Source organism: Brachycentrus maculatus, unplaced genomic scaffold, assembly GCF_059751285.1.
Source record: "Brachycentrus maculatus isolate JH-2025_06_01 unplaced genomic scaffold, ASM5975128v1 h1tg000015l, whole genome shotgun sequence".
NCBI lineage: Eukaryota > Metazoa > Arthropoda > Insecta > Trichoptera > Brachycentridae > Brachycentrus > Brachycentrus maculatus.
This window is the reverse complement of record NW_028280769.1, coordinates 1,567,765-1,592,714: the sequence shown is the minus strand read 5'-3', so window position 1 is coordinate 1,592,714 and position 24,950 is coordinate 1,567,765. Positions and strand designations below refer to the sequence as shown.

The window sequence follows — 24,950 nt, the reverse complement described above, 5'->3', positions numbered from 1 at the left end:
CAATTAAAAAATTTACATTTTTATTTAAGGCCCAACAAATATTACATAGCGACTTAATTTTCTCTAAACCCAGGTAACATTCGACATATGTAATTGAAATGAAAAGAGTTATCTAAATGTTAAAAAAATAGATAAAAATATTTTTTCAATATACATTGTAAAAAACAAAAAGAATCCAATATATATTCTTAAAAAAAAAATGGAGCTGAGTTGGAAACTGGCTCTGAGCGCAGCCTGACGATTGATGAATTGCGAGTTAAGGCCTTAAGCTTGAAAAAATCAGATATTTTCTTTTGAACCAACAAATCGAAAGAGTATTCAAGGGCAAAATCACGCATTTGTCTCAAAACCATCAATACCTCAGTGTTCTGGACTCCTTCAGCCCAGTCGATAGCTGTGTGAAAGCTTTAACGGCTTCAGAAAGTGCAAGTTTTGAAACTGGCATCGTTCGGATTACAGCCAATTCGGATTATCGAGCTGGCAATTTAGTGGGAAAGTATGGCATATAACATTACCATGACGTCGGTGCCATCAGGTCCCGTTCCCTCGGGCTTCTGTTTGGCTTTCCTCTTCCCCCGCGTGCTTTCTGATGCCTGCATCATTGCGTACGTTATGCCGGTCTTTTTCGTAGCTTGAAACTGTGAAAAAGAGAAAAGAGTGCATAAGTTAAAATAGTAGAAATCGGCAATAAAATATAAAATAAAGCAAAATTATAATTCTCCTAGTCTTCACTCTACATATTTTTAAGATTTATTATAGATCTCACAGAGACTTCAGAGAGTGTGTAACTTAAGCCAGCAGATGGCAGGTCGTAAGTTTTGTAAATGGCACATAGAAATGCAGGTCAAATAATCAGTTTCAAACTTCCCAGGTAACATTTTACCACCAGGAAAAATACTGAGAACAAACTTATATAAATTGTGCTTGCAATACTGTAATACTGCCTTGAACTTTGTCAAATATAAGAACATTATTATTTTTTTTTAATGTAAATTTTAAGTACGTATTAAGGTATGACTATGAGCATGCATTATTGTTATACGCCAATATATGGTTAAAACTTCAAAGAGACAGTAAGGTTTATTTTTTAATCAGGATATGATTGTGTTTGCCAATTCACAAAGAGAGTGAAATGATTTTTTGTTTAATCAATCAGTAATTGATTTTATCACAAATGAAACTCGTATGTAATAAAAAAACAACATAAATCACACGCATGCATTAAAACAATAACACAACACTGACCAACACATCATTTTTTTTTTTAATGGGTTAACTTCTAATGAAACTTGAGAAACATGATTGAGTGAAATAAAATACTTAAAAGTTAAATACTAAATTAGTTTTACCGATTTCCATACAAGAATAGATGCGATGTTTTTGCTTGTTAACAAAATTGTTAATTGAAATAAAAATCAAAAATTCTGATATTATTTTAGGTTTTTTATAACATCAAGTAATATAAAAGGAAATCAGTTATTTCCCCAATGTAACGTGATGCAAAGCATCTAAATTAAAAAAATATATACTATTAGTATTTAACCTCGGGTTAGTGCGCTAGACTACCATACTGGATCGGTCTGGGGATCGATTCCCAAGAGGGTCAAAATAAATGTTAGTGATTTTTCAGTTTAATATTTATTTAATATGACCCTGGACTGGTGCCTGAAGCGGAAGGCTGATCACCTTTCCTTCGTGTATTTAACAATCAAGATAACACTGCTTCTATATAGTGCAGGGTCTATGCACATAGAACTAATGTTGACATTTTGAAATTTCATGGCCTATTTGAACCGTGAATAGTCTATTATCTATTGTAAACTGCAGACAGTTGGTAGAATTCCATTTTAAATTAAACGAGGTTATTGGATTGAATTCTACTTTTATTTACATATTTATGATAATATGTGACGCATTTCGTCTCATTATGACATTAACACATTGTAGTCGGGCGCTTCGAACAATAGACTCTAGCCTATAGCGGATGTTTTTCGCGATTACCGCAAAAATATATTGCTTTCTTAAAATTGACACAATTTCTTAACCAAATAATATTTTTGATTGAAATTTTCAAAGAAATCATATATGACATTTGATCATCAAAAATAAATTATAATCATAATTTTTAAGTATTCCGTATTTCACAATTTTAGAAGCATTGTAAGCTCTAAAAAATAGTCTTCCCCTCCGAGGTATCATTCCCTATACAATACTAATATATTCAAATAATAAAATACCGAACAGTAAACAAAACAGTGCGAGCGGTATGAAAAATAGTCCAATACGTGAAATGACTCAAACTAAACTGGAGATTGAGATCGTATAAAAACTCTAGATTTCTGGCGACGCCTTTACACTAGCCAATCCAGACAAGGCATTTCAAATAACGTCGACAGACTGTCGCCTAGCACCCAAGTAGCAAATTACCCTTCAACGCGTTTTATTTTACGCTGATAACAAACCCGTATATTGCCGTTTCCCGCCGATAACCGGCAGTCGACAAAAACGGCATTTGCCGTGTCCCGCAGTTGACCGACAGTCCGCGAAAAACGGCAAATGCCGTGTCCCGACGGCAACGTGTTAATTTTAACTTAAGATATATTTTCCAAAAATTAAGTCTATTATCCGCGAGGATGTGAGCTGGGAAGTTGGTTAGTAGGTTGGTCAGTGCGTGCTGGTGGGATGCAGGGGATGCAGAGTGAGTAGAGAACGAGGGGCGGACAGACATTGACCTGCAACTCGGGCGGCAGGAAGATGCGCGTGTTGACAAAGTGCTCCGGCTGCTGGGAGAAGTACATGGACGGGATGCGCGTCTCCGTGGGGAACTCCTTCATCTCGTAGTTGGTCGTCTTGGACCAGATGATGGTCATGGCCAGGTCACAAATCGCCCACAATTTCTGCAAAAAAAATATTATTATGTATTTCATTCAATATTACCCTGGACTGGTACCTGAAGCGGAGGGCGGATTACCTTTCCTTCATGTGTTAACAATCAAGATAACACTGCGCTTATACAAGGGAGCGCTCTATGCACCATTGGGTTGTAGATAAGGGTTTGATTGATTTGATTTTTGTTTTAAATTTTCCTTTTATTGATCAAATGAAATGAAATAACTGATCAAAGCTACATAAAAAAAATTTACAAAATTGTCCGCCTCTGTAGTGTAATGGTCAGCACGCTCGGCTACCGTACTGGAGGTCCTGGGTTCGATTCCAAGGTGGGTTCAAATAAATATAAGTGATTTTTACACTCTAATATTTATTAAATATAACCCCGGACTGGTACCTGAAGCGGAAGGCTGATCACCTTTCCTTTATGTGTTAACAATCAACATAACACTGCGTTTATATGATGCAGTGCCCTAAGCACCATCGGGTGCGGATAAGGGTTTAAATAAAAAATTTTCAAAATTAAATTTTAAGACACATATAAACTAAATATGCTATAAATCCTTGTACATATAAATGTATTATTATGCCCATTTGGCAAGGAGAATTTTCTAAGACATTGTTCCGCAAAGTGTGTGCCGCGGCACACTGGTGTACCGTGGTGATTAGTTGGCGTGCCGCGGAAAAAACGTCTAGTTTTGTGAAAATAACACAATTGCTCCAAATTTTGATTGCCTGTGCTCAGTTAAGTAGGCTCACATTTCGTATTGAACATAATATGTTAAATATGTTACCATAATATGGTAACTATGCACCTCTGAAATTTCTTAATTTGGTAGGTACCTAGAATAGAAAAAGTTTGCAGAACACTGTTCTAAGGCAACTAATAAATATTTCTTGTCTGCCTCCGTGGTGTAATGGTCAGCGTGTTTAGCTACCGTGTTGGAGGTCCTGGGTTCGATTCCCAGGAGGGGTGAAAATAAATATCAGTGATTTTACACTGTAATATTTATTTAATATTATCGTGGACTGGTTCCTGAAGCGCAAGAGTGATCACCTTGCCTTCGTGTAAGTAATGATCAAGATAACACTGTTTAAATTCGGTGCAGTGCCCTATGCACCATTGGGTGCGGATAAGAGTTATAAGTAATAAGTAATAAATATTTAAAAAAAGAAGGAATGAGTCAACTTACGTAATTGGTAGAATCGTCATCTTCACTGATGGCATCTTTGTGGTTCTTCATTCTGTCAATGAGATTTTTATAGAAGCCGTAGCAGTAGAAGTCGTTGCGCATTATCAGCGGCTCCAGGATGAACCATAGACACTGCTTTACCATCTGCAACGGGAGAACGTGCGTTCGTGTCACAACGTGTGGCAGAGTGGAGTGGAGTGGGAGGCGGGCGGATGGAGGGGGATACTCACTTTTAATTGTTCTAAGTTGTCGAATCTCTCGAAGAGCGAGTCGTGGGTGAGCACAGGAACTGAAAAGACCAGCATGTAGTCGGGCAGGATGTGAGACAGTTGGCTCATCGCTTTCTCCACTGCAACATAATTATTCTCACATAAAAAAGCCATATACATCCATAATGACGTAAGAGATCGAAAGTAGAGCGGAAACCGTTGGCACAAAAAACGCGCTTAGAGTGTCAGAAATGAAGACTCTGAGAAGCATATCAGGCAAGATTCTTCGAGATAGAATGAGAAACACCACGACCAGGGAAATATGCGAGATCGAAGATGTCGTTAGGTGGGGAAGGCAACGAAGGAGACAATAGTATGCGCATGTGAGGAGAATGAAACCATCCAGACTCCCCCCACATTGCACTGTACGGCCAACCCCATGGTAGACGAGTCCCAGGCAGACCACCAAAGAGATGGATCGATAGCTGGGAATCGACATCGCAGGAGGCTAATCCCTCTTAAAAACAAGCCACGAGGCCTACACCAAGAAGAAAAGAAGAAGACATCCATAACAAGCCGTATTCAAAGAAATAATCCAAATTGAGGATAAGGCTTCTTCTTCTTCTTTTTAATGGCTTTTCACCCTTCTTGAGCGTTCTAGCCAGTGTTGAATTATTGAGGATAAGGCTTGATTAGGCATTAACATACAAAATGGTCGCTTACTTTTTAAGGGCCAGAGATACAATCAATTTATTATTTTAAATAATTTTTTATCATAGTCAAAGCTGTAAGCAACATATTTTCTTGAATAAAAAAAATATTTTGTAAACATGTAAACATGTTTGATATCAAAATTATTGATATTTTATTTGATGGATTTTCTTTGACAGCGTCATTACGATAACGTCACACAGACATTATTTTAAATAAAAATTCAGGTATAACAGAAAAATGATAATAAAAGTGAAGTTTAAATACAACCACAGATAGCAGTAAAAGTGCTATTTCATAAATAATAAATATCACTGGCTCCAGTTACAAGCGCAGGCATTCATGTATGCCCATACTCCTTTCAGGAAAATAATGTTTGGATGTCCATGTACGGCGGGACAGTCTAGGGTTGCACATAAAATTAATATTCACGTGAATTATCTGTTTTTCTCTTATCTTATAGGTTTGGAGGGTATGAAGAACTGATGATCATTCAGGGAATGTATGCTTTGTATGTATTTTTATGAATGTAAGCAACAGAAAGGGAATGGGATGCAGAAGAGTAAGGACCTTGCGTACCGACGGTGAGGTCTCGATATAGTCCCTCAATGACCAATTAACATTGCACCAATTTGACGCAGCGCTGTATGCACCATTGGGTAAGAATAAGTAATAAACATGACAGGGGAAACAGAAAGAGAATGGGATAAGAGCAAGGACCTTGCGTGCCGACGGTGATGGTCTTGATGTAGTCCCGCCTGCGCGTGACGTCGGCGATCATGAACTGGCGGATGATGTTGCGGAGCCGCTTGTCCGACTCCCGGCCGGCGAGCGCGTACACGCCCATGAAGTCCAGCGGCAGGCACTTGTTGGGGATGCCCTTGGACAGCCCCTTGTGCAGCTTCGTGGCAAACACCTCCCTGACTTGCGGCACCTCGTCCTGAACGCAAAACACACCATTGTACATATAACATTCACCATTCACCAAGTCTGGTAACACAAACCGATAAATAATTTATATATCAACACAGATATACAGGGTGGCACAATTAATCACTCTATCGGAGGATGTTATAATTTTTGCAAATGGTGTCATACGTCAATCATATTTGACATTTCGCTCACTCCTTTCAACATCGTCATATTTGTATAAAAAAACTTAATTATTTAGGATATCGTTTTTAAAGTTTAAAAATATAATAAAATGTATTAAAAATAAATATCAAGACACTTATTGAACTTTTTACCGTGCAACAGATCTTTTAAGGTAAATCCTGAATGTTTTTTCTCCGTTTGAAAAATATTTAGTATATTTAAAAAATAATTCAACAATACCTTTTTTTCAAAATGCAAAAACAACACTTTCTGCCCTGTAGCGGGTAAATATTAAGTTTAAAATATGCCGCTTTTGCTGGGATATAGTACATTTTCCGGGCATTCCGAAAACATGCACAACTGAAAATTGCCGATTTTTGATATACGACGTCATTGAAAGGAGTGAGCGATTTGTGAACTAGAACTAGAGTCATTATCTCGTTATCCATTCGCACCACATGTCCATACTACCTTAGAGAACTCTTTTTAAACTTTTCAATTATCCCTCGCCTTACATTCCTTTCTTATATGTTTGTTTTTAATTCTGGCATACATTTTGCACACATTGGTGTGGTGCTTTAGATGTAAATAGACACAGGACTGAATTGTGATGGAAAAATTAAAAAATATAGGTACAGTGGAGAAGATTAACACATTGATCGCCGTTGTCAGATACTGTTGGCCAACACAAGGCATTTCAATTGATCTTGTTAGCCACCAGAGGCTGACGATAGTACCTTATATTGTCATATAGTCGATATAAGGTACAAAGTGTCGGCTTCTGGTGGCCAACGAGACACAAATGAAATGCCTTTTGTCGGCCATCGGTGGCTGACACTGGCAGTCTATGTGTTAAGGGATCTCTGACATGGTTGAACCGTGTGGAGTGAGGTAACGGATGGCGAACTCACCACCATGAGTTGCGAGAGGTTGTAGAACTGGTCGGCCGTGAACTGGTCCCCGACTCCCTTCTGCTCGCAGATCTTCAGCATGGCCACCCCGGCCGCAAGCCGCAGGTGAGACATCTCCGCCCGGGACAGCTGCCCTTGCTGCAAAACAAGCTCTCGCCGTCATCATCACGTAACAAACAGTGAAATGTATTTTGAATATTTAAAGCACTACTTTGTGGATAATTGTAATATATTATTTGGAGAAATAAAATACTATTGTTTTTTGATGCACTCACTTTTATTATTATAAACTAACTAGTTTCGGCGACAACCTGTTTCTTCAGGATTTGTTTTATAACTAGTTTGTAGTTCTATTCTCAATATTATTAATATTTAAAGCATTTACTTTGTGGTTAGTCATTTTTACTTATTTATTTTTTTACAAAAATGTTAATAATATTAGTATATTACCACTCACCGTTTATTTAACGCAATTTGTTTAATCGTATTAAGCTCGGTGTCAAAGTTAGATTTGGATAGCGGGACATTCACTAAGCGATGAATCATTGAATGAAAAGCGGAATGTTTGGAACGGTGAGTGGTTATATACTAATATTATTAACATTTTTGTAAAAAAAATAATAAGTTCATTCAAATCCAAATCATTTACTAACACTGTGTTTACGGTGTTTGAAAATGATGTGGAATGCATGGAAACATATGTCACAATAATTTTTAAGAAAAAAGATATCTAGAGGAAGACTAAAAATTCATGGATACTACAGAAAGATATCATGATTGGAAGCCATGGCCTGGGTGACGTTGTATATGATAAAAGGACCCACAACCTGAGGACAAATTGGGATGAAGTCTCACCTGCAGCAGGTCTCCCTTGTGCAGGATGAAGGCGTTGAGCATGCGGAAGGTCTTCTGCGCGGAGAGCTCGTCCCTCTTGAGGCCGAGCAGCCAGCGCGCCATGGTCTTGAGGCCCTCCACCTTGCAGCGCGTCTCCAGCGGCAGCTCCGACTCGGCGCACCACTCCCCCTCCACGTACTCCCGCCCTTCCGCCGACTCCTTCACCAGCAGCTCCTTCACTATCTGCGGGAACATTGCAATGTTGCCGTTACAATGTGATGATATCAAACTTAACCTTTCCCATACTGGTCATCCAATAATTACACGAGACCAAAGCCGGGTACCAAAACACCCCAGTTGATATTTGTATTGAAATCATATATCGTAGCTCGTAACTCGCCGCCACGTCAGTCATGGATTCCACGTCCTATCCAGCGCATTGCTGCGCCGTTACTGGCGGGGGCCAGAGGCCAGAAATCGGATCAAACGAAAGCGGAGTAAGCTGATTGTCTCGCTCTCTCCTTGTGGCAATACCACATTTATTACATATATGAGTAAAATAAATAACATGTTGCTAGTTTACAAAAAAATTACATCCTGATATCGGTAGTGTAATGTCAAATTTTTCATTTTCTAAGTTTGTTCCACAAAATGTCTAAAATAGTGTATTCCATAATTTGTCAAAAGGATATAGCTGTAGTTGCAACACTTATTTAGTTTTATTAAGATATGTGCATACAAAAATACATAAAACAAATGAGTTATTTAATTTCACAAGTTTTTTTTGCTCTCCTGTAAAATTTGGTCTGAGACAGATATACCCCTTTGCCTTTACACTACCGATATATCGCTCACTCCTTTCAAGAACGTCATAAATCAAAAAACTTGATTTTTCAGGAGAACGTTTTTAATGTTTAAAAATACAACACAATGTATTAAAAATAAATATCAAGCCACTTATTGAACTTTTTACTGTGCAACAGATCTTTTTAGGTAAAACCTGAAGGTTTTTTCTCCATTTGAAAAATATTCAGTTTATTTAAAAAAATAATTAAACAATACCTTTTCTTCAAAATGCAAAAACAACACTTTTTGCCCTGTAGCGGGTAAATATTTATTTAAAAATATGCCTCTTTTGATAGGATATAGTACATTTTCTGGGCATTCCGATAACATGCACAACTAAAAATTGACGATTTTCGATTTATGACGTTCTTGAAAGGAGTGAGCGATATAAGCACTTGGAATTCGCGATACCAAGTGATTTTCGTGGTGTGGTTTTTATTAAAAACAATATTTTGAAACACTAAACGATAAAAATAAAAAAGGGATACAACTACAGTTGACAGTACAAGTGGCATTTTAGAAAAAAATGTCATCGGGCTTTAGTTATAAGCCCTGTTGTTCATGTACGCCCATACTGCTTTGAGAAAAGTTTTATTTAGACAACCGTGTAGTGTTAAAAATGAATTGTCTTCTTGAAAAGAAGAAAACACCAACCTTTCTGGAGACAATGTTCTTGATCTGCACGGGATATTTGTCTGGCAGGTTGAAGGCTATATGTCCCAGCGTGACGATGGCTGTGCGGTAGTGTTCCGAGGAGGGAGTGAGCGTGGATTTGAGGGTGTCCAGTATTTCCATGAATATTGTCTCGTGTTGGTCCGCCATGTTCACAAATATGCATCTGAGAAATCAAAGGATAAAAATTAATATCTGACTGAAACAATCCACTGTCTTGTTTGTAAACACATAGTTAGGCAGTTATTTCGTCAACCCCGACCCTAATGAGTATACTAATTACAGTCATACACTATTCATAAGTAACCGCAAATCAAATTCCGACCTGTACAATTTTTGTGGCGCCTCGCGCTGTACCAAAAGTACGAATTTGCAAACATAGCTTTGGACGCACTCAAACTATTGAGTGTAAGAGTATTTTTGTCTAACTGTTAACCAGTTTTAAGTTTAGCCCGAGCGTAACCCGGACAAGCAGTTTATATTGCATTGATAAGTCCAAATGCTACTCGGGTAAATTGTATTCCATCTTGTCGGTATCGATTTGCCTGAGCCAAATATATTTATGTACTTGTTTTTATTGACTAACCCAAACAGTGTGTTCGGGTAGTTTTGTTTCGACTTATAGGTGACGATATATTCTGCACTGATGAAAGTGTGAAGTATTGAATTAGGAAATAACAAACCTGACGGCGTTCTTGGCTTGTTTGGGAGTTCCTACTTCTGCGTATGCCTTACACAGCATGGTCAATCTGGGGAATAGGTTGGGGCAGGCTTCATCTGAAAAAAATAATCAATGAATATCACTGTTGCGACCAAAATGAGTATGGTGGTCTTTCATCATCTCCCACTTTCACAGGTAGGGTTGAACAATGAGCGTGTTGTACTAGATTCCTTCTTCTTCGAACCCTTATCAACACCCGACAGTGCATAAGGAAACTGCATCACATCGACGGCTCCAACGTAAAGTACTCTATCTGCAAATTTGTTACTTTACAGGAGAGAGCTTAGAAGATTTTTTTCAACGTATTTTTTTTTTATTCACTAACGGTTTTATCTGAAATTCTAAACTAGTATTAAACATTCAAAAACACAATAAAATAATGTATTAAATCGTTTTAAAACTTTATGCTTTGTCAAAATTAAGTAGTTAGCATTTTACGAGTTCAGTTCATTTCGAAAATTCAATGTAGATAGCGTCTTATACGCCTTATACTAGGCGTAATTTATTTAATATATTTTTGTTTGTTTGTTTATATTTGTAGATAACGGTCAGTTGATAACATACACCAAATATCTCAAAATGGACAAAAATGTAGTTAGAGCACTTTACGTAGGGCACGTCGACATAATCACAATGTTATCTCAATTATTAAACATGGGAATGAAATTTAACAATTAAAATATATAAAACCTGTGTGCGACCCATCATGACATATCGCTCACTCCTTTCAAGAACGTCATAAATCAAAAATCGTCAATTTTCAGCTGTGCATGTTTTTGGAATGCCTAGAAAATGTACTATATCCCAGCAAAAGCGGTATATTTTTAACTTAATATTTACCCGCTACAGGGCAGAAAATGTTGTTTTTGCATTTTAAAGAAAAGGTATTGTTTAATTATTTTTTTAAGTATATTAAATATTTTTCAAATGGAGAAAAACATTCAGGTTTTACCTAAAAAGATGTGTTGCAAAGTAAAAATTTCAATAAATGGCTTGATAATTGTTTTTAATTCATTGTATTATATTTTTAAACTTTAAAAGCGTTCTCCTGAAAAATCAAGTTTTTTGATTTATGACGTTCTTGAAAGGAGTGAGCGATATGGGATCAAATGCAGAGCGGACACAGCAATAAAAAATAATTAAAAAAAACTACTAAGAATGTCAGAAATGAATACTCTAAGGAGCATATCTGGCAAGAGTCTGCGAGATAGAATAAGGAACACCACGATAAGAGAAATATGCTAAATCGAAGATGTCGTTAGGTGGGGAAGGCAAGGAAGAAGACAATGGTATGCGCATATAAGGAAAATGGAACCATCCTGACATATACATATCTCTTCTATTTACTTTAGTCCCACTAGGTATGAACCTGGGATCTCCTGCACGGTAGGCAAATGCTAACCATTACACTACGGAACCAAGCACTAGATTTGTGTGGCAGATATTATCACCTGCAATGGGCGAGTGTGAGATATATTTTCGAACAAAATTAATTTTATTCATAATAAAAAAGAATGAGACATGGCAAAAAAAACATGAATGCGGCAAATAGCTTAGAGCGGCAAGTGGCTGCGGTAAGAGTGATATGGTACGCTTACTGAGAGGTTTGTATTTGCCAAGGAAGGTGAGCACGGCCAGGATCTGCGGAGCTACACTCTCTTCCTCCATCTCCAGCATGGCCAGCAGCTGCAGCAGGATGTCCTCGTGCAGGAAGTGTGACGGGAACACAAACGAGAGCATCTGGAAACGAGAATAGATAGGCTCATTTTGTTGGATCCAGTTAGTTGTTGCAACTGAACATACAGTCAAACATGGACAAAAACAGAAACCTCATTAACACATTGTTTGTGGGAAACGATTAAAAGTGTCTTTAACATAGTGTTGGTAGAGAGCGGGAGACGCTTGTAAGCGTTCTAGTATAAAAAGAGGCCTCTCCAATATCCACATTTTCTTTTACCTTTAACATTTTAAGGGATAAGTAAAATGACGGGAAATTAAACCAGCACTGATTTAACACTTTATTGGCAGCCGGTTTTTTCAACCCTGACTTTAATTAGTATACTTATTAGGGTCGTACAGTAATCACAAGTAACCGCAAACCGAATTCCCATCTGCACAATGTTTTTTGGCGTCTCCCGCTCTCTACCAATAGTATGTAAAAGACACTCAAGCATTTCTCGCAAACAATGTGTTCATAAGGATTTTATTCATTGATAAAAAATCTTTAGAAAGTAAGGTATCCACAAGAACACTACTTATGCGAAAAATCTCCAAGTTTGATCAAGTCAGGTTTATATGTCATTATTTTCAGCAAATTTCCAAGTACTCATCAATAAGAAATTTCTCAGTTTGCTTTTAATAAGGTCTCTCGCGCTCTACCAAAAGTAAGCAGATAGAACACTTATAATCGTGAACAGCGTAAACAAGCATAAAATACGCTTTGGAATGGTTTCCGCAAACAATATGTCAAAAGGTCAAAGAGCCACACTTTGCCAACTCGTGGGGGGCTAAGGCTAATGAAAGACAATAAATAAATACCACAAGTAGTCGCAAGCCCCTCTCCCCGGCCGTGTTGGGGTTGAGCGAGGCCTCGTCGATGATGTTGCCACCGCGCAGGCAGTCCTCCACGTAGGAGATGAGGATCTTCAGCGCCTCGTGGTCGATCATCACCGAGCTCACGCGCTCCAGCAGCATCTTCACAGTGTTGTAGTACAGGTTGGTCATTATCGGCTGGCCCAGCTTCTTCAGCACGGCGGCCTAGAAACAGAAAGAGGAACAACTTACATGTAGTAAAACCTCTGCTTTTATCTTCTTCTTCTTCTTGGTGTAGGCTTTGTGGCCTATTTTTAAGAGGGATTAGCCTCCTGCGATGTCGATTCCCAGCTATCGATCCATCTCTTTGGTGGTCTGCCCGGAAGTCGTTTACCATGGGGTTGGCCGTACAGTGCAATGTGGGGGAGTCTGGATGGTTCTATTCTCCTCACATGCGCATACCATTGTCTCCTTCGTTACCTTCCCCACCTAACAACATCTTCGATCTCGCATTATTCCCTGATACTGGCTTGCTGACCTCTGCTTTACTTTTATTTATTACGATAATTCACGATTTTTTAAAACGCAAAACGGTGAAAATGTTTAACCCTTAAGCGTGTTTACGCGCTCCCCAATGCCGTACTCGCCAGTCGGCTATACAAAATGAGCGTTTAAACGCGCTCATCTTTGTGCTTTCTAGCCTATGTCAAGCACTTACTTTAGTAATTTAATATATGGAACACATATGTACATATTTAAAACCACAGATTGTACAAATTTATTAGTCTTCAAATATCCTTTATTTGAATTAACATATACGTATGATTTTTAGGTTTTACTTTTCTTATAATGTTTTGGCCTACAGGGAACAGAAACCTCCTGGCACTTAAAAGGTTAATGATTCACATTATGGCTTAGTTTTAAAAAAAAAACAGAAACTGCCCTTAACAATAATAATAAAGATGCCGCAAATTATTTGAATTTTGGAATTTTGGAAAGGTCATAATAATTTTGGATCAGCCACATGCTAAGACAAAAGGGTTTCCTGCACCAAATAATAGAGGAAACGATCGAGGGAATAAACGCCAGAGGACGCCCACACCGCCAATACCTAAGCGACTTGTACGAAGACATGGGCTGCTCGACGTATGAGGAGTTGAAGAGGACTTCCGAGAATAGGTGAGAATGGCGAAAAAGATGTCATCTGTTGCTACAGGCCAATCCGCAGGATTGAGACCAGAGAGAGAGATTAGCTATCTAGCCGGCGGAGTGAGGAGACGGAGTGAGGAGCCGGAGGGACTTACGGTGGTCCTGACGCAGGTCTCGCAGCTGACGTCGGGGCTCACGATGGCCTCCATGCCGCGCAGCAGTGTGGGGTCGTGGCGCATGTGCGCCGAGAACTTGGTGAGGAACTCCTGCGCCTTCACCGGCTCCGGCAGGAACTTGGAGCTGATCTGCACCACGCGTGCCTGCACCTCCTTCAGGGCCGCCGTGGAGTTGCCGCGCTTGTGCAGCTCCACCCACTCGGCCACGCTGCGGCGGACACTGCAACAGGGACATGAGAGATCACAATGGCGCAAATCTTTGATTTGCTCACAAATTATATGGATTATTTACTATAGAGTTCACGCATTCGTGGAAGCCTGGGTGTAACTGGTATCAATAGTAAGGTAGAGCACTGGGCCATGGACAAGAGCCAAGAGATCTGGTCCAACAGCTCAGGGATGAAACACGCAAAGGAACTGATCACAGGGTACTCGCGGAAATTCACCACAGAAGCTCTAAATCTTAGCAAAAAAAAACAAATAAGGATCCCAACCAGGACCTTGACAGGACACTGCAGACTGAGGAACACATGACAAAAATTGGACTTCATGACTCCCCAGTATGCGGATTTTGTATGGAGGATAACGAAACGCCAATCCACATTCTCTACAATCGTGACGCACTCGCTCGCAAACGAAATCACATCCTTGGAGCACCTCTACTGGACTCCGAGAAGGTAAAGCTCCTACCACCAAGACAGGTTGTGAGTTACGTGACTCAAGTAGGTCTTGGCAGTGAGCTGTAATACATAGGGAGGTCACGATAGACCTAATATGGTCGCAGTGACATAAGGGATGCAAGCTCCCTTGACCTCAAAAAAAAAAAAAAAGTAGAGCAAAGGCAATTGAGATGGTATGGGCACATGGGACATAGGACGAAGAGAATCTGAACATATCGTAAACCAGGCAATCGCCAAGGCGTCGTCATAATATAAAGTGAATGCGAAAATTGGGTATCCTAATAGATGTCAATTCCTCCCCGATGATGTGACGCGATTATCGCACGAAACTCAATTAGGACACCTATTTGACATCAATATGTTTGATCGCGTGTTCGTACAAATTTAGCTTGCGCAAATAGATTATCAAACAATTCCAATTAGCACACTTTCGAGCCCTGTATGTTTAATCACGGATTCGTACAAGTAAAATTTAACAATATTATAAAATTTAACAATTTATACAATAAATATGGGAGTCGAACACTGCAATATATTGTTCCGAACATTTTTAATTTGTTGCCGACGGATGTTAGAGGTCAAAATAAAATATGGAACAAAGGCAAAATAAAGGAATTTTATGAAAATTGTAAAATGTTTATTTTCTTAATTTTTCTCTCTTTTTTGTGTGTATATTATTAGGTTAAAATTGTTAAAAGCAATAAAAAAATGTATTCAAAACGAACCCCACTGACAAGACACACAAGGTGGCTTGGTGGGTCCTCTGCAAAAAAATTGTTTTAAATATGTTTAAAATTGTGATTTAAATAAATTAATACAATTTATGTTAATAATAAAAATTAAATAAAAATTTAAAAAATTTTAATGCCGATTATCAAAAAATTCAGATGCTACAAAAAGATAACATGATTAAAAGGTTTGACCTAGGTGACATTGTATATGATAGAAGGCCCTACAACCCGAGGACGAGGAGAGCTGACCCTAACAGCCTACTAAGACGATAAGTTGGGATGGAGCAAGGCAGAAGAAGAATCTGTGAATGGATAACTCACGCCAGCTGGTGCTTCTGCAGCTCCACAAACGCCTTGGTGGCGTTCTCGTCGATGTTTCCCAGCAGGTAGTAGAGCTTCTTCATGCGGTCGGTGGGCGGCAGCGTGTAGGGGACCAGGGAGGTGTTCAGGAGCCTCTCCACCAGGAGCCGGTCTTCCATGGTTGTCATGTAGTAGCCTGAAATTTATACACATATATATGTACACAATAATATCACAAATTGATTCAGGTTTTAACACACTATCTGCGGGCGGATTCGCGCTCATAATAGAGATAAACATTAACCATACTGTATACATCGATATGAGATCGAAAGATGCCGCAAAAGTCATGCGTAAAAATAACTTTTACGCAATTGACGATGAGTCGAGTGAAAAGGTAAAATTACCCTTCCCGCCCAACACCACCAGTCGAGTGAAACGGTAAAATTACCCTTCCTGCAGATAGTGTGTTAACAGTTAAACCATCTTCTATGGTTTAAGTAGAAAATCTCATTTATTCCAAATGCAAGGGATCAAAATTTTAAAAGGGAACAATTAAAGGTCTTTATTTACGCGGCTCAAAAGAAAATATTTGTTTTTTTTTCAAGTTTTAGTAAAAATGTTAACTTTTTTAATTATTCATTCCATGATTGATGAATGTTTAGAGAAAATAAGAGAAAAAAGGAAATTTCAATTCAAGGAAATGCTGTTTACTTTAAATTTTTATTTAAATATTTTATATTTTTATTTATTACTGAATGAATAATTAAAAAAAAAAATTTTTTACTTTAGCTTGAAAAAATCAGATTTGTATTTTCTTTTGAACCAATGAACCCAACTGGTTTCAAGGGCTAAATTACGCATTATTCAGCCCAGTTGATGGCTATGTTAAAGCTTTCACGCCTTCAGAAGGAGGAATTTTTTAAACTGCAAATTTGTTTGGATTACAGCGCGTTTCGGATTAGCGAGCTGGTACAGCAATAATAATATTGAGAGCATACCGTGCAGTATCTTGTCCTTGATCCACATGACGGCTTTCTTGGTGGCTTGCGGCACGTTGGGGTCCATGAGGTGCTTCTTGTAGATCATGGCCAGCCCGGACATGGCCTCCTTGCGGATCTTGAACTTCTTGTCCAGCGTGCGCTCCTTCACAAAGTCCAGCAGGTCGTCCGACTGCGACACCACCTCGAAGTCGCGCTGGGCCGTGGTCACGATGGCCATTACCACCTCGTATCTGGGTAAATAGTAGTAAATAGTGTTACTCATTCCAGCCTACACTACCTACCGCAGTGGGCGAATGTCACCTGTTATCAATGACTGGTGAAGCATCGTAACTTCAGCCATCAAGTTATACATATCGTTGTACGGTGCTTATTGTCAATTAATAATAATTTTTATTCAAGCTTGATTCAGCGGTGGGTCCGATACTTAATTAGCCATATTTTGTTTGCATTATAGTTATATTTGTCAAGTATTATGTAATAAAATGTTAAAAATAAATAAATAAATAAAACTGAACAACAAAAAGAATAATGTAAACAGCAAAAGTTTTAGAAGAGATAATGTGATCAGCTCGCTGGCAATCGCAACACTGCGCTTCAGTGCTGCCATTTGTCTAACTCCCATTGTGCTCCTCAAGCGGTTTTATGATGAGGTTGGAGTTCTTCAACAGTCTTTCCCAACAATGGGAATGATACTGGAACTAGAACAATGCTTGCATTTTCAAACTGATATTGATAGTTTGAAAATGTCATAACAGGGCAAAACAATTATCACAAATTTTATTTTTGTGTTTTTTAACAATAAAATACAATTATTGTTAAAAGTAGACTCTAAAATAAGTGTTTGATTTTAACATTTAATACATAAATTAAAATGGAGTTCTACAAATTAAACGCCTAATCTATAAATAGAATGCTTATAAGCGACTCCCGCTCTCTACCAACAGTATGTAGAAGACGCTTTGAAGCGTTTCCCGAAAACAATGTGTAAAAACAGCAACTAATTATAGCGAAATAAAATTTACCTACCCTATCCTTACTATCCAACCTGCAGCAAGCTTCTAGAAGTAGAGGCTTTGCGGGTTATTTCTTTAACCTGTTAACCGGGCGGGACGCATATGTCAAACGTAAACAATATCGGGTACGGGTAGGACATATGAATACCTCCTTGAAATATATGTTGCGCCCTGGAACGGGCGGGACAAAGGTATTAGTCATCCATACATGTCTCAACATGAATTTAAGACACGGAAAAGAATCAGTATTCGCCTCCGTTACAAGTTGCGTAATTGGACAGCGGACCGCCCGGTTAAAAAAGTAAATATGAGTGGCATTAAGCGAGGCAATACTGTATCTCACCTGACTTGCTCCTCCCCGTCGTGCTGGCGCATCTTGAGCGTGTCGGTGATGTCCTTGCGCAGGTCGGGGTGGTGCACGAGGAAGTGCATGCAGTACTGCACGCACTTGATGCGGATCTGCACCGAGATGTCGTTGAAGCGGCCCAGGAAGGCCCTCCACAGGGCGGAGTACATGCGCGCCAGGTTCGAGTCCTTCTCCGAGAACATGCGAGCCAGCAGGGCGACGGCGCCTGCGGAAACGAGGGTCACTCAAATATTAAGTCGCTCAAAGAACCAAGGACCTATAGCATTTGTGAGTGTCAAGAAACAAGGGTTAAATAAATCCAGAAATAATGTTCAAACTGATTTAATGAAATTGAAAAATAATGCATAAAAGTGGATAGAATTCAATTGAAACAAGACTGACCGAACATCGCTCGGGTTAGTCAATAAAAACAATTACATAAATATATTTGACTCGGGCAAATCAATACCGCTCAGCCGCTCGGGCAAAAATACGATTTGCCCGAGCAGCACTCGGACTCATCAATGTAATACAAACTCCTTGTACAAGTCACACACTGGGAACTGGTTTAATAAATCCAGGAATAACAAAACTCAAATATTGTAACTGATTCAATGAAATTGAAAAACAATAAATAAAAGCTTGTCAATTTGAAAAATGAAACTTAATGAAATAAAATTAAACTGGGAACTGGTTCACCCATTGCAACACAAAGTCGGCGATTCACCAGTATGTCTTTGAAGTGATTTTTTTTTAAAAATTAAACTGAATGACAATAACTTTCACAACTCTGAACTGAACATACTCTTCCTAAACTACCTGGGGATGGAGTCATAATGATCTAGCTTACGATCAAAACAAAACAAAAATGCTTTTATATTTTACCATTTTCATTTTGTGTGTAATTTAGTCTTAATATTATTGTAATAAAAAAAATTGTGTCAGAATTAAATAGTGTTGTATGCACAAATAATTTCATCTTTATTTGTAGTGCAATGGGTTAAAGAGTTTTCAAGTTTAAAGATGAAAGGTGATGTACTTACAGAAACGTTCCACTTCATGGGCACTCTTGAGCTTGCACTCCAGCTGCGGAAGCACCGCCAGAAGCACGGAAGGGCAGCACAGGTTCAGCTCGTAGATGAGCTCGTACACCTTGCCGCATATCGGCAGGGTCTTCTCTTCCTTACCCAGGATCAGCACGTGGTTGAAGAACTAAACACAAACAAATCATAATCAAATCACAATAGTTTAGAGCAGTGATTCCCAAAGTGGTCTATATCGACCCCCAGGGGTCTATGACAACTTGCAAGGGGTCTATGTTTTAATTTGAATTTAAAATATAAATGTATAAAACATTTTGAGTGTGTCCAAATACTTGTTCACAAAATCTGGATTATCTCCAATTACAGGAGTTATTTTCATATAATGGGTAGAATTGGTGAATGTTACACGTGTGTAAAGTGATCACTCAAACCAGCCTATGACGGTCGTAAGCCCCGTAAATGCCCAGACTTCCATATTCTTCTTCATCTTTGATGAGATGTCAAAAAATAAATGTATAAAACCTAACATGTATGGTTCAAAGTGAGTAACACTACATAAACCGGCTGTCGAAATGAATTTGATACAAATCAATATCAGGTAAGGCAAGGGGTCTACGAGATAAAAGAGTTTGGGAACCTCTGGTTTAGAGACTAGAAGGAATGTGTATTTGACTACGCATTTTTTTCGATTGTTGCGCGGTATGATCGATAATCCCGAAATTATCCGGAGCATTGGTCTGTATGTTCCCGATAGTTAGCTAAGACAGCGTCGGCATAGATTGTATCACATTCCTATACACAGGACCAACCTGCCGATGGTTATGCCTGTAGGAAGGGCTACCGCTATGCTGAACAATATCACATTGGATATTGATCTGTTCCATGTGTTCGAAGGAGTTTTCCGAAGCGGGATTCTTCTACACATTTAACAAGAGTCTTCTTGCTTACTTTTTAATTTGTTTTTTTTTTATCTATATGCCATAAATGTTAGTTTGTGATGTGTGTATTAATTATTGAATAAATTGAATTGAATTGAATTTAATTGAATTGAATCATTGGATAACTTCATTACGGTGGTATTTCACCAAGAAATATCAGAAATCAATGTTACCCTATCCGCTCACTCCTTCCTCGGAATACTACTACCGCACGGCCATTGTTATGCTGGGACATATCGCTCACTCTTTTCAAGAACGTCAAAAATCAAAAATCATCAATTTTCAGTTGTGCATGTTTTCGGAATGCCCAGAAAATGTACTATATCCCAGCAAAAGAGGCATATTTTTAACGTAATATTTACCGGCTACAGGGCAGAAAGTGTTATTTTTGCATTTTGAAGAAAAGGTATTGTTTGATTATTTTTTTAAATAAACTAAATGTTTTTCAAATGGAGAAAAAAACCTTCAGGTTTACCTAAAAAGATCTGTTGCACAGTAAAAAGTTCAAAAAGTGGCTTGATATTTATTTTTAATACATTTTATTTTATCTTTAAACTTTAAAAACGTTCTCCTGAAAACTTTGACGTTCTTGAAAGGAGTGAGCAATATGGCAACACTGGGTGTGGTGGATGGAAGTTCAAAGGCAGACTAGCCAGGGTACGCACCGTTTGTATGTAGGGCTCCAGGGTGTCGCTCGTCTTGATGACCAGCTCCTTGGCCAGCAGGTAGGCGTTCTTCTTCTCCTTCTTGTTGGGCTCCACCAGGTTGATGAGGATGATGTTGAGCAGCTCGTTGGACACCACGTCACTCTCCGTGATCAGCGGACACAGAACGTCCAGCATGAACGACTTCACCTTGCTCGAGTGCTCGTCACTGCATAATAGAAATCAAACCCGGAAATAAGCTATACGTAATTTAAAATTTAAATCAGCGTACTTAAAAAACATTATCATTATAATAAATAATAAATATAAAAACCCTTATCCGCACCCCAATGGTGCATAGGGCACTGCGTCATATAAACGCAGTGTTATCTTGATTGTTTACATATGAAGAAAAGGTGATCAGCCCTCCGCTTCAGGTACCAGTCCAGGATAATATTGAATAAATATTACAGTGAAAAAAATCACTTATGTTTATTTGACCCCACCTGGGAATCGAACCCGGGACCTCCAAAACGGTAGCCGAGCGTGCTGACCATTGCACTACGGAGGCCGATCATTATAATAGGTAGGATAAAAAGACAATAATTTTTTTTACTAAAAATTATTAAGGTTCTTCATGTAAAGTAATATCAAAATGAATTTAAAAGAAGAACCTCATTAACCTTTCCCTTACAATGCAAAAAACTACCGCGTGCAACGGTGATATGTATTTTATACACCATATGTGATTTAAAAACAGGAAAAATGTGAATATTCCTAAATGGTCCTTTTATTGACCATATTTGAAGTTTAAATGTAACAATTTTGTAAAGTTAGCTCTAGTAAGTATCTAAAAATGAGAAAATATACATCGCAAGTAGCTGCAAGCCGCGGAGGACGACCTGCATGCTACTAAACATGCTACAACGTGCGCGTGTACGCAAAGCACACTACGCACGCCACGCATGCACACACTGAGAAACTTTTGTGTATTGGTGATTTTATCCCCAATTTTTTCACAAATTATTTATTTCCGTCGCTGCAAATGAATAACTTTATATTATAATACTTTTATGTAATATGTACAAAATTATATAACGGAGAAATACAAAAATTCTGAACTCGTATCTATTATATTTTATATTGATATTCTAGTTTTTAAAGTTGAGTTGGAGTAAATACATATCACCGGAAAGGAAAGGTTGAGATGAATTTTTTTTTTAAAAGAAGCCCATTAAAGGAAGGTTAAATAGATTCCATCAAACTCACTTGACAATCTTAAACATGAGAGAAAACAGGGCGCAGAAGATCTCCTGGCAGTCCTCCAGCTCAAAGCACATGTTGAAGGACTTGACATAGGCCAGGTTCTCCAGCAGGTAAAAGTAGCGCTTGAAGGCCGGATCCTTGGGGTCTCGCAGTCCCGACAGCTGCTTGATCAGGAACATGAAGATCATCTGGGCAGAAACAATTCCAGTTGATAGGGAATGCAACAATGAAACATAGGCCTAAGCCCTACACCATTGTTTTGCAAAGTGTGTGCCGCGGCACACTGGTGTACCGTGGTGATTAGTTGGTGTGCCACGGAAAAGTCTAGTTTTGTGAAAATAACACAATTGCTCCAAATTTTTATTGCCTGTGCTCAAGTAGGCTCACATTTCGCATTAAACATAATATGTTATATATGTTACCATAATACGGTAAATATGCACCTCTGAAATTTCTTAATTCGGTAGGTGTACCTTGAATAGAAAAGGTTTGCGGAACACTGCCCTACACGACCAACAAGCATACTTGTTAGTCAAGCATACTCTTGGTACACGCTCTAATCAGGTAAAGACAACTAGTCAGCATATGTCTTACCAGAATACACAACTAGTACACTGTCTTTAGTGATGAAATTGTAAAAGAAAAACAATTGTTTTTTACCACTTCAGTTAATTTTATTATCACAACTAGTTTCGGAAACTATGGTTCCATCTTCAAGTCTAAATATAAATCTCAAGTGGTAAAAAACAAGTGTTTTTCTTTTACAATTCTTCACCATGTCTTACCACAAGGTGAATGCCGAAACAATAAATAAGATGTCTTTACTGATGTTACAATATCACTATGGACTGCATTTCGGCTTTCAAAAGTAACAAACAGCTGAAGGTGCATTGCAGGGGCCTGGGTGAAGACTTATCTGACATCGGATCCGTGATAGTTCATAAGGAACTGTCACGAGAGGTGGTATCATACATGATAAAAATAGTAAAGGACATTGGTACCATAAACCAAACTAGGACACAAAATACCGAATCCTCTTCTAGTAGAACTGAAGGTCTTTTGACGACAGTCACCAGTCCGGTTTCTCCCGAGGAGTTTTACGTGGTTTCCTCCCAGCCAATGTGGCTGGGAGGAAGTAACGATTAAGATAACATTTTTAATTCATGTTTTACTTAGTAAATACCACTATTTCTTAAAATCTACTGTGACACGAAACTAACTTTACTAAGTAAAACACGAATTAAAAATTAATAAATTTTACCACAAAGTGACTGCTGAATCAATTAATGAGATTAAGATAATGCTGCATCAATATGATACAGTGCCCTATGCATCACTGAGTGCGGATAAGGGCTAAAATAGAATGTGATTAGAATACGACCCTAATTAGTATACTAATTATGGTCGGGGTTGATGAAAAAAACCCCCCGCCAACATCTGCGGGCGGATTCGCGCTCATAATAGAGATTAACATCTCTGAAAAGAAGTGATAACATTTAACCATACTGTATACATCGATATGAGATCAAAAGATGCCGCAAAAGTCATGCGTAAAAATAACTTACACGCAATTTACGATGAATCGAGTGAAAAGGTAAAATTACCCTTCCCGCCCAACACCACCAGTCAAGTGAAAGGGTAAAATTACCCTTCTCGCAGATAGTGTGAACCGAGGACATTGTACCTTGACTTGATCCTGCTCTTTGTAGGGCGCCTCCGGGGCGTAGACGCGGAGCACGTCGGCGATGCAGCAGGCGATGAGCAGCTGCACGTCGCGCGAGGCGTGCCCCAGGAAGTGCTCTTCGGCCAGGTGCAGCGCCAGGGGGATGTACTGCTGGTACATGCCCTCATCCTGGCCCAGGCCTTGCAGAGTGTGGGCTAAGGTCTGAGGAGACAAACCGTCAATGAGTCAAAACAAACTTATTAAAGCTACTCTTGAGAATATAATGAGTTTAAAAGAGAGTCTAAAAACAAATGACAACCAACTTATTAAAGCTACTCTTGAGAATATAATGAAGTTAATTGAGAGTCTAAAAACAAATGACAACTAGCTTATTGAAGCTACTCTTGAGAATACAATGAGGTTAATAGAGTCTAAAAACAAAAGACAACCAGCTTATTGAAGCTACTCTTGAGAATACAATGAGGTTAATAGAATCTAAAAACAAAAGACAGCCAGCTAATTGAAGCTACTCTTGAGAATATGTACAATGAAGTAAATAGAGAGTCTAAAAACAAAAGACAACCAGCTTATTAAAGCTACTCTTGAGAATATAATGAAGTCAATAGAGAGTCTGTACACGATGGATTCTTCAGTTCTTTGGACACGTTGCCATGACAATGAGGATAGTCTGGAACGACTGGTTGTGATCGGTAGCCTGGAGGGGAAGAGAGGGAGAGAACGATGGACCTATTAAGTTAAGGCAGCAGCAGGCACCTCGGTGGTTGGAGCGCTACGTGCAGCGCAGTCAAGGGAAAGCTGGAGACGAGTCATTTCTTCCACAAGTGTCACAACCCTCACTATGAGGACCAAGACGGCAAAGAAGAAGAACGAATTACTAGTAAAATAATCAACATGTTATTCCACAAAGTTAAAGCCGAATTAATAAATAATATAAAAAGCATATTGTTACCTTAAGTCTCCGCACAAGCTCATCGGGCCCGAGATCGTCAGTCACAGGGCGACACCCCTGTGGGTAAACTATGTCCGACATACTGGAAACCTGGTCACAAACAAAACATTCACAATTAGACAGCGACTACTTACGAGTAACATAGACCTGCCAATATTGAAACTCGCTTTTGCTGACAAGCGCAATCCTTCTACTCATCAAAAATAATATTTTTATGAACAAAAATATTCTTTTTTGACATCTCAACACAGGTCAGTCGGGGAACCGGGGTAAATTGCCCCAAATGGAGTAAAAATGATTTTTTTGGGGTAGTAAGGAAATTTTTATAGTTTGATATTTCATAAACGTGTCAGTATTTTTACGAACTTAAACAATTCAGGTGTGTGCGTGAGAAGTAAGAGACGCGCGTTGTGT

The 24,950-nt window shown here is 38.7% G+C and overlaps 1 protein-coding gene across 2 annotated transcripts in view; it reads right to left on the bottom strand.

The window, feature by feature from the left end:
* Positions 1-24,950, bottom strand: part of LOC148313339 (sister chromatid cohesion protein PDS5 homolog B-like) — a 33,072-nt gene that overhangs the window by 3,636 nt on the left and 4,486 nt on the right. The window contains exons 2-21 of one of the 2 annotated variants that reach the window (XM_088264167.1): positions 24,537-24,626; positions 23,588-23,788; positions 21,907-22,091; positions 20,659-20,866; positions 19,056-19,224; positions 18,010-18,238; positions 16,651-16,883; positions 15,671-15,845; positions 13,918-14,158; positions 12,620-12,838; positions 11,680-11,821; positions 10,044-10,137; positions 9,343-9,526; positions 7,864-8,085; positions 7,009-7,146; positions 5,723-5,942; positions 4,313-4,431; positions 4,083-4,226; positions 2,733-2,897; positions 516-638 (exon numbers count right to left, since the gene is read on the bottom strand). In XM_088264167.1, the coding sequence (XP_088120293.1) occupies positions 516-638; positions 2,733-2,897; positions 4,083-4,226; positions 4,313-4,431; positions 5,723-5,942; positions 7,009-7,146; positions 7,864-8,085; positions 9,343-9,526; positions 10,044-10,137; positions 11,680-11,821; positions 12,620-12,838; positions 13,918-14,158; positions 15,671-15,845; positions 16,651-16,883; positions 18,010-18,238; positions 19,056-19,224; positions 20,659-20,866; positions 21,907-22,091; positions 23,588-23,788; positions 24,537-24,617 (3,492 nt within the window). In that variant the 5' untranslated portion in view covers positions 24,618-24,626. Of the gene's footprint in view, positions 1-515; positions 639-2,726; positions 2,898-4,082; positions 4,227-4,312; positions 4,432-5,722; positions 5,943-7,008; positions 7,147-7,863; positions 8,086-9,342; positions 9,527-10,043; positions 10,138-11,679; positions 11,822-12,619; positions 12,839-13,917; positions 14,159-15,670; positions 15,846-16,650; positions 16,884-18,009; positions 18,239-19,055; positions 19,225-20,658; positions 20,867-21,906; positions 22,092-23,587; positions 23,789-24,536; positions 24,627-24,950 lie in introns of both variants that reach the window. The other variant, XM_088264160.1, reaches the window with a different exon arrangement.